The sequence below is a fragment of the Lutjanus erythropterus genome, chromosome 20 (assembly GCF_056507025.1).
Source record: "Lutjanus erythropterus isolate fLutEry1 chromosome 20, fLutEry1.hap2, whole genome shotgun sequence".
NCBI lineage: Eukaryota > Metazoa > Chordata > Actinopteri > Lutjaniformes > Lutjanidae > Lutjanus > Lutjanus erythropterus.
The window spans coordinates 9,126,599-9,146,825 of record NC_139336.1 but is presented as its reverse complement, the minus strand read 5'-3'; the positions used below and the strand labels follow the sequence as shown (position 1 = coordinate 9,146,825).

The 20,227-nt window shown below is 38.9% G+C and overlaps 1 protein-coding gene across 1 annotated transcript; it reads right to left on the bottom strand.

Annotated features, from left to right (window-relative positions):
* Positions 1–104: 104 nt before the first annotated feature.
* bnip3lb (BCL2 interacting protein 3 like b) lies at positions 105–18,997 on the bottom strand. The gene is made up of 6 exons (XM_084745763.1): positions 18,496–18,997; positions 12,031–12,262; positions 7,899–7,977; positions 7,404–7,507; positions 5,224–5,373; positions 105–1,265 (listed from the first exon to the last, which is right to left on the bottom strand). The coding sequence occupies exons 1-6, from the start codon at positions 18,551–18,553 to the stop codon at positions 1,217–1,219; spliced, it is 672 nt and encodes a 223-aa protein (XP_084601889.1). The 5' UTR covers positions 18,554–18,997; the 3' UTR covers positions 105–1,216.
* Positions 18,998–20,227: the final 1,230 nt, after the last annotated feature.

Here is a 20,227-nt window from a genome sequence, read left to right as displayed (position 1 = left end):
TTCAGATTTACTTAACTTTTATTTTTCATGATTTTTTTCCTAAATAAAATGACTCAAACATCCTCAAAACAAATGTGATTAAAGCAAGTTCTCTTTACTTCGAATTTCGTGTTTTTAAGCTTTTTGGTAGCAAAACCTTTTTGATGACTTAAAATCTACAAAAATATGAAACGATTATGTAATATCCAGCCCAATCTGGAGTAAAAGTGAGTGGGAACTGTGCTATCGGGACCAAAGCAGCTCTACGATATGTTGCAGACAAACAAGCAAGGATAATTTGGACAGTCGACTGAACCTTTCCAGACTGTGCAGCGCCGTTACCCAAGACCCAACCACAAAATACTGTTAGTGTTCACACTGAGAGGGACACACTGCCAACACATATCGACACCCTGGTTTCCAGTTATTGTCACTTTGCGAAATATATTCATTCAGATGCAGAATTGATAGAATTCATAGTTTCCGTCATAGAAAATGTCACATAAATCTCTCTCGTCTGGCATGTAGAGCCAGAGACTCCCCCCAGTGCAATTCATGAGCGCTTGTGGTTCGGGATGGCCACTACGGTAACTCCTTTCATTGTCACAACTTATCAATAAACCACCACTGTTGTAAAATAAATAAAAAACGATATTACCTAAAGAAAATGAACAAAATGGCTACTTTCAAAAAAAGGCATGATCACTTTGTCAGTTCGCGTACCCGACTCTGAATTTGGTCAAACCCTTTCGAGATCGAGTGTTGGGCTACTCGCGTAGGTGGCACAATCTGTGGTCAGTTCTAAAACTGGGCAGTCCTCCCTTGTTGTCAGATGATCAAAGGGCAAGACTTTGGTTTGATGCTGTGACCCTCCCTGAAAACCCACCCGTTATAAACACTGAAACCCAGTCGCTGGGAAAAGGGAAGTATGACCTTATTCATTCTTTGAAAAGCTTATACAAATGAGTGAAGGATATGAGGGGGGAGAGGGGGAATATCTACAGACAATCAAGAAAAAAAGGGGGGAGGAGAGAAAGAGAGGAAAAGGCAGATGCATTACTCCTGAGAACATGTCATATCTCAGGGACGACGAGGAAAGGGGGGCAGAGGGTAGAGCGGGGGCAGGCGGGACAGAGGGAGGGAGGGAGGGAGGAGAGACGGGCGTTCTTCTCACGACAGCAAAACTTTCTCCAACAATTCGTGGCCACTTCTCAGGCACTTTTCTTCAGGTTCAGGTTCAGAAAGAGCTGGCGGGTGGTGTGGTCAACCTCTTTCCGATGTAGACTCTAGTGAGAGGAAGGTGCACAGACAAAGAGCAGCTTACAGATCATCCGAGGAAGCATCCTCACCGCGGCACATGAATGTGACTGGTACAACCATCACAGTTAAAAACATCCTCATCTGAGGTCAGGAATGACTTTTAAACTGTTGCATTCATCATTGTGTCTTCACCTTTCAGTGGATTCTTCAAAAAAAAAAACCCACAATGTTAAAGGGTAACTGTTTCTTTTTTTTATTTTTCACCTGGACCCCGCTTTCCTACATCTAACGTGGCGTTCCATTGAACTGGGAAGTTGGAATTTTTGATGAGTTCCCAGTTGGAAATTTTCACTGGAACGCTCCCTGAAGTGAGATTTACGACTCGGAAAGTCGGAGGACTCTCAACAACCCTGGCCTCAAAATCCAAGATGGCTGCTCCGCGCATCAACAGTAGTCGAAGCTGTTTATTAGCACTCCTGTCCTTTGTGTCTCATTAAATCACTACTGTCCAAGTTCTATCTGTAGTTTCTATGGTGTTTGTCCACAATACAGCACAATGTGCACATTTTTTTTTTCTCTCTGACTTGCTGTGTAGGAAAGAGGTCAACTCAGGTGTGAGGTCATTCCCAGTTTCAACTTGAGGTAAATGAAACGCACCATTAAATGACTAATGGGGACAACATTTTTTTTAATTGGTATTGAGCAAGAGCACTGCAGGTGGGAAAGTAGAACTGAGCTGCAACATAATCCCTCCTGACAACTGCGTCATAAAATTAAATCCACTTAAATTGTGCCCAAATCAGTTTTTAACCCTTTAAAACAACAAAAGTCATACAATAACACAAACAAACTGATCAAGGCAACATGCTCCATCTCTGGTCTGGTCGCTTTGACCAAAGCGATATATGGGCTGTTTCTGAAAAGGGTCTTACTGTTTTAAAAAAGGTCTGCCTCTGTAGCAATCCTATTCTCAATGTTCTCAGTCACTTAGAATAACAGTCCGAGCCTGTCAGTGGTAAAACAACCACTTTCAGTCAATGCACTTTGATGGTGTGCAGTTGCCAAGAGGAATTACACTGCAGCTCAGTTTCACTTCTGCCAGCTTTACTGCTCTTGCTCAATGCTGGACCCATTTCAAAAATTGTTTTCCTCAATCACTTAGACACAAAAACATGAGAAAATATGTTGAAAAACACTGAAGCTACCCAAACTGGAGACACAGACACATGAGCCTGGTAAAAAAATAGTGGAGTGAAATTAAAGTTGGAGTGACTTTTTTTCACTGCGTATCGACTTGCTTACACAGCTGTAACTAATAACACTAATTGCTTCAGTGCAATATTTCGTGGAACAGCCACTGTTAATGTTATTAATTTCACTTGGTCTTTTCCTGGTATTTCAAAGTAGCCAATTCTGTTCAAATTCAGCACAAAATGTGAACAGACTGCCATAAAACTGGCAGACGACAATGCGTATTAATGTGTTTTTCCATCCATTACTAATATGGATCATGTATTGAAATAAACAGCTGTTAACTTTCCAGTCTGGTGCTATTAAACTATTGCAGATGAAGAGGGTGCAACAAGATGATGTGATTAACAAAAGTTGCTATCAAAAGTCAAACAAATGAAAAATGTGGGAAAATGTCACAGGAAAATGAGATTTCGGTTTGTTTCATCGTGGATTAATTTGAGGAAGGTTACAGTCTCTTCACCGCTTCACAGAGATCTGATGTTTCCATCTGCTATTTGTCATCTGTGTGCCGGAGCGAAGGCTCCAATGGATGTTTGAGTCACATGCTTTATGCACTCAATTCAGAAAGAGTGATCTGATGTTAGCAAGACTTATCCAGAAAGATACAACATGTAAAGTACAGGATGGATTGTTGATAGAGAAGAAAGACTCATCAAGCAAACATTTGAATCAAGTCCAAAATATGAAGAAGCCTAGTATTGTGCTCTGGAGTTCAGTCAATAAGCCTTTGTTGTCTTTTGTGTGTAAAAACACATTTTGGGCAAAGCTTGACCTGCATTTTTCATCTGAATAACAGAAATTAATTGGAAGCACATGTGCAAAGAAATTCAACTTGGCTCTTTTTGTTACTTCCCCCTGATTTGTTGATAAAAACACAACACAAAAATGTGTTTCATGTCCACCATTGGAAGCTGAACAAATTTCATGCCCCTACAGCAAAGTTTTACTTTTACTTGCTAACTAGTTCTTCTGCCTTTATCCCTTCATCTCTTCTTCACATTAAGCTAACTCATTTGCTAGTTAACATATACTAACTTAACTATTCTTAGACTTTCTTATTAAAGTAAGCACTGCAAAATGTGCTGCCATCATTAAACGATTTAGCCACCCTTACTGTAAACTATATTGTCTTGTTTTATATTACACCATATTGATGCTACCAGTAATTCACCCCTAATTCGGAGTGAAACAGATCACGCTTGGCCCATACGGGTCACCCCCCTGACAGTTTGGCCCGCATGTGATCTGTAGACCAAATATAGCCATCATAGTGTGAAATACAGTTTTACTGTCGCAGTTAGTTTTCAAAGTGCACTGTGTTTAATGTTGAGTTGTGGAACAACAGAAAAGGAAGAGCTGATTTAAAAACTTTCACTTTCATCTCCATCAAGCAAAATCTGACTATGATTCTGGGTATTTTCAGTGGTTTAACTGAGAAACTGGATGTCCCTACCACAGATGTAGATGATGATATTGTGATGTTTACTGTAACTCTGACAATGTCTGCTGCTGCTGTTTTCCCTCTGACACACAGCTGACACTCACAAGAGCAGCCTGCTGTGACACAGCCTTCAGTGTTGACTGACTATCACTTGTGATGTGTAACCTATCACACAGTGCTGCAGGCAGGACATTTCATGAGACTACAGTGTCAAATTATTGTACTTATATATCTATTGTGTATTATAGTACACTACAGTATAATACCGTATAGTATTAATAGAGTACTATATCATCATCATCCTCCAGTACTATTACTATAGTGATAACTGTAAACAAAGGGAAGTGGCTACACTATTACACCTACAGCATATTTTTTTCGTTTTTTATTGATCTGAAAAATTATCCAATCCATGACTCAAACCCGTAATACAATCTGAACCATGAGTTTTGTGACCCATTACACCACTACTTCTAATATTGATTTGATCCAAAATGATTTTCTTTTTATAGAAAGCTATGCTACAATAACTATGAATTCTTAAACAATGCACAAATCCTTATAAAAACCCAAGTTTCTCAGACATCTGAAGTTGTTTTGTTTTCTTTGAAAAGTCATTTCATCCAGTCTTTCATTCTGTTTTTGTAATGTAATAGTATTGTTGGGGAATTACCAAAAGGAAAACAGGTCCCCAAAATGTCAATTCAGCCACAACTCATTATCAACTAACCAGTAACTTTTAAAAAAGAAGAAACTCTACTGAAAGAAAGACTACAAGCCCCTTTTCTCATCAACAACAGTTACAGTTTGGTGACTTATTATTTAATTGTATAAACAACTGAGCGGCCAGCAGGGAGGTTGTAATTTTGACAGGTTTGTTAATGACACTCATTGCATACCGCATCACGTACAAGAAAAGACTGCTGTCTGAGGTATCACTGCAGTGACATTATCTGATTGAGGAGCCAGGATTATTGTAACATGTGTTATCACAGACAGAGAGTGCTCCTGGGAGCGTCGCAGCTCTGTGAGGCAGCAGGTGTGCAGCTTTTCACTCAGCAGCTGCTCTGCTCCAGTTTGTCACAAAGATATGAAGGGAGGGACGGAGCTGACTTCTGTCTGTCTGCGGCTCTACAGCTCCCCCTACTGGGCTTTATGCATAACTGGGAAATGTTAAAATATGAGTGTTCATTGATGAAACAAAAGGAAATCAGTTTTATGCTATTAAACTCCTGTCAGGCTAGACGTACGCTCTGTGACACTGTGACCTGTGTTGTGTTTTTACTTACCCCAGCCCCAGAGCCAGGATGTGTGATAGTAGCAGCGAGGGGATGAAGACTTTGAGGAACTCGGCGGAGAAGATGCCTCCTTTTTTCATGGCCCCAGTCTTCCTCATGCTGAGTGTTACTGAGCGTCGAGGGTGACGGAAATGAAACTCCCTGCAAGAAAAAACAAAAAAAAAATCACTTTCACTTGACTGACAACATGAGACCTGACAATCATGTTAAATATGTCCCCAAACGTCTATTTTTAAGTCAATTATAAAGCAAAAATGGCAAACAATCTTTGTAAAGCTCCTCAAAAGAGACATTTTTCTTCTTTTCTCTGTTTTCAATCATTGCACATGTAATACCTTTGTGCTTTGGGAAATGTGGCCTGTTTTGTCTGACAAAACAAGCAATTTGAAGACATCATCGAGAGAAACTGTGATGGAAATGAGCTTTAATGTTTAATCTTTTGTACTAAGAACTAGGTTTCAACTTTGAGATTCTAGAGAGAGTTACTTCCCACATCCTTACAGAGCTCCATCTTCAAATGACTTAAGTTGTCAGTGAGTTATGGTGGCTGCTATTTTAACAGATGGAAGAGGAGGAACCTGTTTGCACTCCAGGGCTCATGCCATACAATGTATGTTTGAAGTGCTGCTGATTGTATTGGCAATATTGTTACAAGTTGTCACAGACACATACACACATCTGGCCCATGTTATTGCTGCTAGCTGTTAGTCGACGTTGGCTCGGAAAAAAAATGTAGGTTTTATTTGTTGGGAGAGGTTGGCTGGATCGTTCCCAACATCTATGAAATCATTTTATTGGGTAACATTTGTGTAAACAAATATTGTGTTCAGCAATAAAAAAAAATGTTGGTATCTATTTATTAATAGGGTTGGGAACTGATAAGATTTTATAGATACCAATGCCATTACCAATTCTGATTATTGGTCAGATTGTTTTGTCATTTTGCTTATTGATTCCTGTTATCTTGTTGTTATCTGTGTGGAAAAAAGTAGACCTGGAAATATACTGGATTGGAAATATAAACACTACAGTAAAGATATGCATAGAAATACATTTCAGTTAAAGGGAATAATCTTGGTGCATTAAATAAGTGACTGACTTTGTGACCTTTTTTAACTTTAGACAGAAGAAATACCTGTTTCTATCAAATTATTTATAATTTCCCCGAATGTCATATTCTGATTCGTGTGCATCCCTTCTCTGAGCCTGAAAACAGTTTTGGAGACAGAAAAGGCATGCATGCAATTTAGGTGTGCAAAAGCTCTGCTGTTTTGGAACCGGGACATTTGTACAGCATGTTTTCATTTAGTTTTTCTTAGTCACAGAAAAAAAATCTTCTAGGCTTGCCTATGTGGTACTAATTTTATTATAACATAGGAGATTTGTTCTAGACAAGGGACAGGCCGATCAGTTGGGAAGCAGTGGCACTCATAGATTTATCAAATATATAGTTCCTGGAATTTAAGCTCATGTAAGCTCATTCTTCTATGAAAGAAAGATGTTTCAGGATGTTGCTGGTGTTTCCACTCTTACCTGAAGTGATCATTTTACAGCTATTACATCTAGCACTGTTGTCATCTTTCTTTGTGAAGACACACTTTGGACTGATTCCTCCTCTCTGCCATGACTCCTGTCATTGTTGTGCAATGTGCAGTTGTCACAAAAACGTGCCAGCATCAGTAACAGGTATTGGTGAGCTCAGATGCATCCAACAAGTTAGAACTGCCTCTAAATTCCCACCCACATTTATGATACACAAATACAAAATTAACAAATAAAAATACCCAGGGCACAAATAATGACCAAACTGACTCTTTTAGATGATCATGATCAGAAAAAGTCAATCAACAGGTTATATGATTACAGAAATTACATCACAGAAATGTTTTCATCAAATATAAAAAAAAGCTGAAATCAGACAAAATATGAAAAGCTTTCTTCACATTTTTGATGAAAAGGCTTTACTTTGTGATTAACCTCTCATCTAACCTCTTCAAATGTGATGTCAGCATCAGAGTTTCAAATACAGTTTCTGACAGCTGGCTGATATTTGTGCTTCAGGCCAACTTTATTGCCATAATGACTAACCTTTTTCTCAGGCCAAACCAGCAGCTGTGTGTGTTCGGTTGCCATGGAAACATTAGGTTGATGTTTACTGAGTTGAGACTTACTTCGGGGGAATGTTTTCCGGTCGACTAGACCAGTCAGCAACCCAATCTGCGTCCTTCATCAGGATGTCCATGTCTCTCTCCTTGTCCAAGACATCCTCTTCTGACTAAAGACACAAACACACATCATTTAACGTTAGCGTTCAGGCCTTATGTCTGTGCTGACCTTATTCTTTCATGACATGTTCGCTATATTTATGTGTGTGTGTGTCATGGACATAGAGAATCATTCTAAAAACAGTTTGAAAGAAAAATAAACAAAAGTTTTGTTTCCAGATTGCCCTGACAAAGGAGAAAGAGGGCGAAGAAGGAGAGTGAAAGTGCTGGTGACAGTGCAAAGGAAACATAAATCCACACTGGGTGTGGCAGCCATCTCCATGGAAACTAAAGGCAGGCAGCGGTTGTCATTCTCGTGTACACACACCACTTCAGGGCCAGTGGTTGAGGTTGCCATGGCAACAGACTGATGGAGAACCTGAGAGGCGCACGAGCTCTTACTTGGCTGTCTCTTCTGCCGGTCACATCCACGTCAAAGATGATTTGTCCATCATCCTGGGGACTGTGGGGCCGCGGAGGGCTGCAGGCAGAGTCAAAAACAACAGGACATCAGGGACCTTGTTATCAGCAAAGTCATGAACTCCCAACTCCATATGAACTTCACATCACCCTGGAAGATGTGTGAGTTAGCAGGCTTTAAATCAGGGGAATGAAATATAATATTCCTTAATTTATTGGCAGGTTTTTTACACAAACATTTGACCAAACACCTCAAACATAGTTCAGATCACATGTTGAATAACCATTACAAATGACTGCACAAAGGTTATTAACAGGTAACCATAGCAACAGTGCTTCGATATGTGTAGGTTTTCCACAAGATGTATGCATATGATGAAACAGCTTCTCTTTTTACCCTGTTCACTAGGTAAATAGTGCTTGACTGACACTTTAATATCCAAGTGATTTGGTTTAAAGTTTCATTTGATTTACATACGATATACAAAATGCACTGAATCCAAGGGTTAACAAGTTGAAGGAAGAACATGTCTTTTCAAACACATACTCAAGATATTAGAAACCAAGACAGCCAATGTAACCAATATTTTACTTTTGAATACTTCTGGTTGTTTTATGTACATGGAAAACTTGTAGAGCATCTCCAACCAGTCACTTACTCAAAGAGGGAACTACATCATCATCTCATTTTACAACCTTGTTGTAAACGATACATAAAATCGCTCTGTATCCTTGTATCCGTATAGTTGAACAGTCCGGTCCAGTGACTTAAACATACTGCTTTTCACCTACTTACAGCAAACATCAAGTCTCCTCTGTAGTGAAATTAACATATTTTTATTCTTATTCTTATCATGATGGCCAACTTGCAGATGCAGGCATAACAACTTTACTAAATATTTTGGACACCTCAAAAAACCTCCACACCATGGACATACTTGCGTTGCATGTCCATAATTAAGCCATCATTTTATTGGCCTGCCATATATGTAAAAATGTAAAGCCCGATATTTCATCATTCCAATGATGTGCTGATAATATCGCATAACAAACAACTATTTGATGATCAAACAATTGTCTTAATTAATTAATCAAAACATACATGTCAAAATCCAATTAGTGGGGTAAAAAAGGAGCGTTTTTTTCTCCATCTCACATTAAGGTTTTAGTGGTTAATGGTTGGTTTAGTTGTTTTTATTTTCTGACTTTTAATAGACTTAGCAATTACTCACTTAACTGGAAAAAGTTGATAAATTAAACCAATCACAAAATAAAATAACCACTGCTAAACTTGCCTCAGAACTAGCACTCCTTGTCATGTATTAATATTTCATAATGTATTGAATGTATTCTATCCTCTTTGCGTATTTTGGTTTCATGCAGCTACATGCTGAGTTACTTTGTAGTCATAAGTAAGTAGGACCGAAGTCACCCTGTTGTTTCCTTGGCAGAAGCAATGCCTTTAAGTTTAAATATCATTGTTCAAGAGCTTATCTATATATATTAAGAATTTCATGGAAATGTAATGTTAATGCTGTTTTATGGATATTCTTACATGCAGTTTATTCCAAAGACATTCACTCTGTGACTGCAGTTTTATGATTTCATTTAGGTTTGTTATTTTGTTGTAAAAGGCAAAATCCATGGAAATAAAACGTAACATGTCAGAAGCACCAAGCCTGCTTTGTCATACTTACAGCACCCTGTATTTACAAGACTTGACAGAAAGTTTCTATTGTATATTTTCCTTTACTGTTTCAGTTTCACTGGTGTTTTATGAGTTTGTGCACATCAACTCTTCATTAAAGATTTGTAGCAAGAAAGCTCCTGACTAATATGTGGTTGTCAAAGGAGCTTGGTTTGCTATCTACTTGACATTACATCACTTAGACTAGAACAGTATAGAATGTTTTATCTGTCCCTTACTAAGCTGTAAAGTCCAGCTGCTCAAACACCCACAAACCTCCTCAGGTGACTCACTGACAGCTGACTGCCAGCTCTCTGATAAGCTGGGCTTTATCTCTGCCTCGAGGAGTACACACAAGCACATGACGTGGCTGGGAGGTGAAGGGTCGCCATTTTTCTAACAGGCTTAATAAAAAACACGAGGCAAAAAGACGTCATTGTATTTTCAGAAACCAACTCAGCCACTGAGCAGCTGTCAAGTCAGAGTCAAAGCTGACTCAACATGATAAAGAGTCGAATTATCAAGAAGAGAGGCCTCTCCTGATTTATGGGCTGATTTCAGCTTTCCACTAGGATATTAAGATGAGGAGTTTTAGAACCTATGTGAGCAATATTAAATGGCTCCTATGAAAAAAGGTTTGAAGTTTCACCTTTCCCACTGAGCTTTTATTGGGCGAGTAGTGGATGTAGAGCCATCTGGGCATCTAAGCGGAAATGTTAGATTTCAGTCGAGCTACTCAGAACGTCTGTTTTCTCAATATATGTATCCTACATATCAATATATAAGTATACTACATTTTTTTTGCGGTTTGTTTTACTGATTTTCACCAAAAAAAACAAAAAAAAAAAACCCACCAAGATAGTTTTAAATAAGCAAGATGGGACCAAGATGAAAACCTCAACAACAACAAAACTATTTACTTTTACTTTCCTGTGGCTTTAAAAGCAAATGTACTTTCTGAAGCAGGCTGCTCTAAACTGAGTGAAAGACAAGAGGAGCATTAGACAGGACCCAACTTCACCACGTGGCCTCAGTCTTCCACAACTATCAACACAGGTTTGTATGCACCCTGGACCTCATGACTTTCTCAGTCCTCTTCAGTTGTGGTGGAAATTCCTCTGCCCTCATCTGTAAATGTTAAGCAGATTAGGAAAATATAACAGCCTTTTCAGCTAAACCTGCAGTTTCAGAATAATTAAATTATTTTTCTATCTACATATGGTTTATTGCCTTTTTAAATAAATGCATATTTTTTGGTATCAGGTATTTGTGCAGTCTACAGAACAGCACCCCTGCAGCTACTGGGGCAGTGACTCAGTGTCTTGTTTAGTGACCCTTCAGCAGGGCAGATTCCATTTTTTTTTTCAATTTTGAACACCTGCACCAAAATACCCTCAGAGGATTCTCAGGGTTTCTGCACGTTTCAACTTTTAAAGACTTTTTAAGACCATTGTTAAAGTAATTTAACACCTATTTCATATTCATACTTGCAAAACATTCATACAAATTAGGTTCTGTGAAGCAACAAGAAATGTGTGTTCTGAGTTTGTCACACCACAGAAATGTGTGATTAATAACACAGCCAAATTTTAATGGTTGAAAAAATGTATTAGAAAAATGTATTATGGCTCATGGCATGTTTCAGGTCCACCCAAAATATCCTGAACACAGAAATCATGAGCAACAGTTTAAAGCTCTAACTCCACAATTCAGTGCTACATAGTTCTCAGTCTTTTCACATTTTCAGCAACTATTTTCTAAAATAATCGTGTTTAGAAAAGAAAACTCACTTTTCCCTTTAAACAGACTATTAATTCATCTCATACTGAAACTGCCAAAGCAAATTGCATAATGTATGATGTCCACTCTGCATTTGAGGGTCATTAGGATCAGTTTTCCCAAAAATGCATTTAAAAGAGACTGAATTTAATGCAGCTTTGTAAAAGTAATGTCAACTTTAGGATCCAGTGCATTTTTAAGACCTTAAGACAAGGCCTACCATTTAGTTTAGTGGATTTTAGACTTTTTAAGGGCCCACAGAAAGCTCAGTTCTCTTTGCATTCCTATAACTGTCAAATTAATGATGAACTGTTAAAAAAAGGATCAAAGTTGATGAAGCAGATCCAGAGATATTGTCCATTTTTATTCCTCATATTCTTCTTATTTGATAAAATCTGCCACCTAAATGAGCCACTACTGACAGTTTGGTTGGAAATTCAGGTGTGTTGTACTAGTAGCGGGTAATTTAGCCTGAGCTGCTAACCTCTCACAGATATGAGAGGCAGGCTACAGAGGTCTGGTAAACTCACTTCTTTCTAACTCCACACTCCCAGATTTTGTTCATTTTCTAACTTGTAGTCTTCAGTGCCAACTGAGGTTGGGCAGACTTTGATGTGTAAAATCAGTGGGGTTCCCCTTTAACACTACCTGTCACAGGAGGAGTTGCTGCGGCTTGACTCATGCTGGGCATCCAGCAGGATCTTCTCCATGTCTCCGTTGTGGATGGAGGACGAGGATGGGACATGCTCCAGCCCCCCCACCATGGCCTCCTCTTCCTCCACCTGAGGGAGGGGTAGCAGGCCCGGGGCCACGCCCTCTGTGGAGGATGACTGGGCTGATCCGGCTGTGCCTCTGTTCATCTCCAACTCTACCCAGGACCCTGTTGGAAGAAAGAGACGACTTTCATTCACTCGCCTCAGTCAGTGCTGCCGGTGTTTCACATTTTGGGTTTAAATGATTTTCCCCCAAACACAAACAAAAAAAGATTTTTAAAAGATCAGTCTAAACCATTTTTCAGTCAGATTTTATGTCCCCACCCACACACTCAAAGTTGTTGGGGGGTTTTTTGCTACAAAAAGACGCTCTCTACCACAGGTTATTACATAAGGTTCCCTTGCAACAAGGGGATAAAATAAAAAACAGTTTACAATTCACTTGATCCTAACATTCCGATATTTTTTCATAAAAATCTAAAAAATAACGAGCTGTAAATAAAATAATGAGCCGCAAATCCTGCATGTGCATGTAATGCAAGAGTAGAGAACCATAATTACATGACATTAGAATAAAACTTAAATATCTGGCATATCAGCCAAATATTAAACAAAGCAGTGCTTCAACTGAATTTATGTAAAAGAGCTGGACTGCATGTGTAAGTTAAATATTAGCCTATCAGCATAAAATTTTGCATCGCTCTTCAAAGAGATTCTTTATTCAACCACATCCAGGACTCTAGATACAAGCGTCAGGAGGATCGCCTGATGATAAGACAGAGCCAGTGTGAAGTCATGTCAACAAGCTAATAAATCAATAATCTGCTAATTGTAAGATCTTATATAAAGGAGCAGGCCTTTTTCTTACTTTGGCCACTAAAATCATTAGTGTGCAACTCGGAAGCCTCATTTATCCGTGTCCCTTTTTATGGTATATATAGACATTTTTCACAGCAGCCATTTTGAAATGAAATACTCTGGTAAAAAAAAAACAGGTATCAGTAATGATACTAGTTCAGATGTTGTTCATTCAGGTCACAAAAAGAGTCAGGGTGCTGCTACTGTGCATTACTGGAAAGGCTCTGTTATACTAAATGAAATAAATCCTGAAATAGTACCATTGGTTACACCTATGTTTACCCTACTATTTCACATCAAAATTTCTGCCATAAAAAAGGTTAATTACCAACAATTTGATAACATTCCAAGAATAATAACCCACCTGTACCAAAAATAGGAGGATACAATGCACTGTTATGTTTTGGTACAGTCACTGATGTTCATTTGTGCGCTTTTGATTACATCTGCGCATCAGAAGCTTTGACAAATAATTTCACCTTGGGCTTGTGTTGTCACAATACTGGAATTTCTCATTTCAATACATTGAAAAACATCGATGTTCAATACCATTTTCAAGACCACAGGGAAAATTTGACTCACATTAAGACCAGAAAATTTGAGATTTTTACTGAAGGATAAATATAACATGACAATGCATATTCAACTGGGGCAAATGAGACTTGTGACGAAAAGAAGACAACACCATGAGTAAGTGAGAGACTATGTGGGCACTGCAGTGGTGTATGTGTCAACTTGCTGTTGGAGAGAAGAGAGAGCAAGAAATTACCGCTGATAATGTGTTGATACTGCAAATAATGAGCATTGAAAGCATTTCTCATATTCAGCATCGACACTTCTATATTTTTGATAACACTATTTTGGGCAAGCAAGGAGCCTCCACTATAGCTGAAAATACTGTGCTTTTTCTTTAATCTATAGTTTAAAAATAATAATCAATTAGCAATTCATAATTTGGCTAATAAGATACAAAACACACATCTTTTCTCAGTTTTTCAACCACTTCTGGTTGCATATTTGCTTTGTGAAGCATTTATCTGTGAAGCACAACAATTCAATCTTTACACAGATTAATAAAACACTAAGTTTCTTGCTCGAAACAGCAGCTCTTGTCCAGCCATCCTTATTCAACAAATGGTTCCACCAAACAAAACAATGCCAAATGAGATGCAGTTACTGCTGCCTCTAGACTAACAAGAGAGACAAAACAAAACTGTAAGAAAACTTACAAGCTTTGGAGAAGAGGTACAAAAAACATCCACTGTCAGTTAATAAATTTTAAATTTGTTAAATTCTTAATGGCAATCAGTTGATTGATGATTAATCATTAGTTTTTACTAAGTATTTCTCATTTTAATCTGCCTTAGATAGAGCAGCACAGGTGAAACTAATACCATTCATGATGGCCTCATAATATTAATTACACCTGCACTTCTGCCGCTACGACATCTTAAGATATCTGTGAGAAAGAACTGCTATCTTCTTGCTGATCAATCAGAATAAACAAAATCTTCAGTGTGGTGAGTGAAATACTATCAGTAAGAGGGAGAAAGTTACTGGCCTACTTGGCCTTGAAAGACCTTTTTCAGAGCAGCCGCTCAGCTTGTCATTCCAGGACAAGCACAGGAGGAACTCATGAGATTCACCGTAGCCCTTTTCAATTTTCAGTGTCCTGAAGATCCCTGGCCAGCATGCACAATACAGAGGCCTGAAAACTGGCACACCTAAATGGATTTGCAAACATTGTTAATGCTCTTAATTGCACCTTTTCTTTTCTTGCTGTGACATGTCAAAATATGCCTTTAACTGGTACAGGCTGCTCAACAAGCCAGAGCACTCCCACAAAAGAGAAGCAAAAAGCCCTTAAACTGAAATGCCAGAGAAATTCAGGGGGGTGAGAAAGAGAGGAAAGATGTCAAAACGATTTCCTGACCCTAAGCTGGGACAGGGACAAGAAGACGGACAGCCTGAGCCCATCAGTCAGAGAAGTTCAAGAGTAAAGCTCTATTTACTGCAGTGTGATGAAAGGGCAGTAAATGCCTGGCAGTGTATGTGCAGTGGTTTCTTGTAGACCTTGGCCGTGATATACGACGCTCTCTGTTTGTACGTGAGCTCTGGCATGGACTGGCAGCTGAGGAGGTACAACATATTAGAGCTGGGTTACAAATATAGAGGAGGGGCAGGTTAGCCGGGGGAAAAAAAATGAATTATCTAATATCCCTTATCATGCAGCTTTCAAAACATTTTCTCCTTCTGTGTTCACAAAAATAAAAAAGGAAGAAGGTATCTTGTGCAGGTCACATGACCCTTTAACAGTAAGTAAACAACATATTCACATGAGGTTTCAGGGGACTGATTTTCACAGTTCAGGCATCAAGCCAGTAATAACCCCTCCCCCTCTTAAACAGGCCCAGACTCAGCACTCGCACTCATCCTGCAGATTACGCGGCGGACCGCGAGCCAAGCTGCTGTTGACAGTCCATTGTCTCCACTCCGTGGACTAAAACCACATCTCCATGGCGCTGACGCTCCCGAACATTCTGGCCACGGGCAGTTATCAGCTGTTGGGTGGGTTTAGAGGAAGCAGACATAGTGTGGCCCTTTTGATGCTGATGGCCAGATAGGAGCGACGAAGGCCAATGCAGCCTCTTGACTGAAGATCCCAGGTATTAGATAAAAATGTTTATGGTGACACTGGTGTGGGAGCTCCAGGAAAGGCCTAAAATAACATAGTCTCAGATAACAAAGCACACTGCTGGCCGCTCCATCTGATAAGTGCAAGGTCTTATTGTCCCTTCAGCTGTGTCTCAACATGGATTATTGACTTTTTCTAGTAGAAAGAAAGCACTTCCAGTAGATACCTATATGAAACAGCTCACAACAAGGTCTGCAGATCATCTTGAGTAACACCAGAATGTTTGGAAAACTTTTTAACATTTGTGTTGAATTTTTCTAATGTTTTTTTTGTGCTTCAAACCCCACAAGCCAAGTCCTATGTAGTCCCATGATACTGGAAAGAACACGGACATTTCTATGGCCAGTATCTCCAAAACTCAGCAGCTTACAATAAAACAATCTAGATAGATAAAGATCACTACAGGCTGGAGGAAAAATAGGTATTTTTTATTTTGGGGTGAACTGTCCCTTTAAGCAATTTTGTCTCTGTCAGATGTAGTTATAACCATTAAGTTTATAAGCCAAATGCAATGCAAAGCAACAATAACACACAATGTCCCAACACATAACATAGAAGGTGGGATAGTACAATTCATCATAATTAATAAGATTTTTCAGTTTGAGAATTTTTTTTTAGTTCTATAATTCTTTCAGCTTCTTAAATGAGAATATTTTCTGGTGTCTTTACTCCTCTATGACTGTTAACTGAATATCTTTGGGTTGTGAACAAAACAAGACATTTGAGGTACATAAGTACAAGTATACATAAGATGTACATGACATGTATAGGTGGAGCCAAGGATACAAAAACTACTCACATAGTAGTCATAGCTCACTACTAGTCTGACTTAGTTGCAAATACACCATGCTGAAACCCATTTCCAAACTTGATTCCAATTCAAAGAAATGTATCACTGATCAAATCAGCTGTTTATTCCATACCAAGAAGGTTAGAAAATTCACGTAAACAACCAATTTAACAAAATCATCCTTTTAGCAGCCAAAAGGCGGGGCCTACTATTTTCTCATCTTCTTTCAGCCTTAGCTGTGCAGCTCTATAACCTAGCAAGCAAAGCAAAGTTTCTGTACTTTGGAAGGTACTATCCCTGAGCAGGGACTTTTTGGGGTGTAAAATAATGTCCTGGAACATAATTTGGATACTCATCGCTGGACATGCACTGTTATACTCATTAGGCCAAAAGGACTTGAGTGCAGGGCATAATTAGATATGAATCAAAGGCCAGCAACAATGTACTTTTTGTTTTTTGTTATTGTTGCTGTTGTGATTGTTGTTTATTTGATTCTGTTCTTGTCTGTATGTCAATCTTGAATGTAAAAGTGCAAATAAATTTTAAAAATGCAAAAGTAAGTGCTGGGTTAATATTGTGGCAGCAAGGGATTATGGAGCCCTAAACAAAATAGAACATCTGATCCTTCAGAAATGTTTGCAGCTTTTCTCCAAGTTTTTTTTCTGTTATTGCTATAACATGCCAGATTTTTAAAGACATAATGCTAGTATTTATACAAAAAGTTGGACTGTTGAAAGCTGCACAGAAGAACTACCAGAGCTGAACACAATGACAGAACTGTCTCTGATAAAAGCAACACTTGTTGCTTTCCATCTCATCTCACAGGGGGAAGATATTGCCCAACATGCTGTTGAATGCACAAATACCAGTCATAAACCAGGATAGAACATAAATACCATCCAACAGCCAAATGCTGTCAAATGGCTTTTTCCACAGGCCATTTTTAAAGGTAACTGTGCATCACTGGCTATCCGATTCTGTTCAGACAAATTACGTGACTCTTAAAATAAGAAAAGTGGTTGGAAAGTTTGATTCCTGCCCAGATTGTGGCTTTGATTCCTCCATGTTCCAACACTGCTGTGTGAAGTAACACTTTCCCTACGTTCCTCACGTCCAAAACGTCTGTCCCCTTGTCACTGTGGCCATAAATAGCATGCCAAGTCATGGCCCCCCATAGTGTGGTGAAACTATAGCAGCTCTAAACAGGCGCCTGAGTCAGTGCAGCAGTGCAATAAACAAGCCTTTGTTTATGTCTCTAAGGGCCTAGGCAAACCAGTGTCTTATGTATATATAGCCTATACCATTTCAACAACTGAATGTTCAGCTGATACATTTCCACTCACTTGAAATGATATACAAAAAAACATTATTTGCCAAATGCTAACTGAGTTAGCAATGTATATTAATCTAGATCCTACTTACTTTTAAAGGGAATGTTTTTCAATTGATTGTTTTTTTTATTATTATTTTATTCTTTACTACAGGCCCTCTGTGCTACCTTTTTCCCAGTCCTGTTGTGTCAAATTAAATTTGCCTTAGACATTTTATCTTTTAATATAGACTTAAAATGGATAATGGAATACAAAAAAGGATGAAAGAAGGTATAAACGTTAGATATCTGCGCTGGCTTGTTGTTTATAAAGGTTTCATTGGCTGGACACTACAGCAACTCCGTGAAAATTGCCCAAATTTCTCTGGCACCATTTTTGCCAGTTTTCACTTCTTCCATCTCAGCTTGTTGACAAACCTTACACCCGCCTCCACCTCTCTGTCTGACTCGCTGTTTGGCTTATATGCCTGTCTGTTAAGCGTGTCGAAACGCCATTGGTGCGTCCACTGTCAATAAACACACGGAACATAGCGTTCTTACTTACCCCCTTCAATGTAGCTCCATAGCCAAAAAAAAAGATAAACGGGAGTAATAAACTATTTTTAATCATTAAAAACCCATAGTAAACTTATTAAAAATGTACAGTGTTGTAACCCGACACGTTTAACAGACAGAAAACACACTGACAGTCCGTTACAGTGCAGTAATTTGGTAACATTTAGCTTACCGTTTAGCCCGGGGTCTCCGTTGTTGTCTGTTGAAGTAGCGTTAGCAGCGTCGGACATGGTTGTGCCTGGTGAGCAGGGCGGGTTGCATAAAAGGCTGAAGTCAGTGCAAAACACGCACTCCTTTCTCAGCACACATTCAGACGTGCGACAGTATAACCACAGTCTCCGTCTATTCCGTTTTTCCAGACAGCGGCGGCTGGCTAAGCTAAGCTAAAGCGCCGCTGCTGTTTGTTTTTCGTCCGTTAGCTAGTCTGGAAGCAGCAGCCGCGAGCCGCTCAGACCCCCCCGGAGCTGGTTGATGACGTCACACCGTCCCGTTGATAAACAAAAGAGGTAGAGGAAGTCCAATTACATAACAAGCTGAAGAAAAAAAACACCAGCACAGGCTACGGCATGCATGAGTTATTATTAGCATCGATTTTAGATCGAAAGAGAGGAATTGAAACAATATGCCATCCAGTGATCTATCCGTGTAGGATGAGGCGTGCGTGCACACACGTACACAGCACACGCCAGTCAAGAGTCAAGGCACGGGGCAGATGTGTGGCCAGCCTTCTGCAACCAGACACCACATCAGCTGATTTCAATAAACCCTCAGTGGTTAAAGCACCAGAGAGTAGCTGGTTCTCCCTCTTATGTCCAATCTGTCAGATCAGGGACAGGTTCACAGCTGGATTTACTCCTGGAATGTCAGGTGCACAGATACACATCAATCAATCAGCAGATATTGGACAGTTACAGCTATCTCGGTATGTGTGTCGATATGAAAACTTTTTTTGACAGAACATAATGCAGATTATTTTTATGTTCTTTAGTTTTATTGGCAGCATGCTATGTATATTTGATATGGAATAATAATTATATAGACTATATAATTTATATTGCACAGTTATTGTTTTTTCTTTGCTTTTTTCATTTAGTTATTTATAATTATTAAAAGATAACAGTGAAATTTTACTGTTTCAGTGCTCTGTCATTTTGATCAATAAAGTTGATTGTTAAACTGTAAAATATCCTGTCTCTGTTGTATACTTTTGTCATAAGTACTCGATAAACATTTGAGAGATCATTGCAATATCAAGCAATATATCAATATCAGGATTAATTTACTTCTTAATATCATTATGAGACCCCAAAATCCAGCAGCAGTCCAGCCCTATTGAAAACCAGCAAGAACATGAATAGAGAATCACTTAAAACACAGCCTCTTCTCCAGCTAAATGTGTTACCATCACCTGTTCATGTTTTTATAGTGTAAGGATATCTTTAATTGATTTAGCAACTAACAATTTTTTTTCTTTAACCATTGCAGTAATTTTAAAACGGGGCTCTGGGGAGTGGGCTATAGGGGGTCCCCAGTAAAAGGAGGAACAGAATATTTTAAGTTTTTTGATTGACTGTACACTGAACAAAAATATGAACGCAACACTTTGGTTTTTGCTCCCTGTTTTCAGGAGTTGAAATAGCCATAGCCTAATAAATGTTTCAGACTGCACATTTTAGAGCAATCTTTTATTGTGACCAGTTCCAGACACGCCTGTGCAATAATTCCTGCTGTTTAATCAGCATCTCTATTGGCCACACCTGTCATTTGGATGGATTATCTTGGCAAAGGAGAAACGCTCATGAATTTTAAAACTGAGCAAAATCTGAGAAAGAAATCTTATTTGCCTCAAAGGAGTGTTAGCTGTTTTACTTCAAGTCATGAAAAATGGGAGCAAAAAACAGAAG

Bases quoted from the DNA above. Each gene is read 5' to 3' on its own strand.
- bnip3lb (XM_084745763.1), bottom strand. From the start codon at position 18,553: ATGTCCGACGCTGCTAACGCTACTTCAACAGACAACAACGGAGACCCC. The intron at 7,978-12,030 runs GTAGTGTTAAAG...CTCTGCCTGCAG, and splicing joins AGCAACTCCTCCTGTGACAG to CCCTCCGCGGCCCCACAGTC. The intron at 5,374-7,403 runs GTAAGTCTCAAC...TTTTTCTTGCAG, and splicing joins CCGGAAAACATTCCCCCGAA to GGAGTTTCATTTCCGTCACC.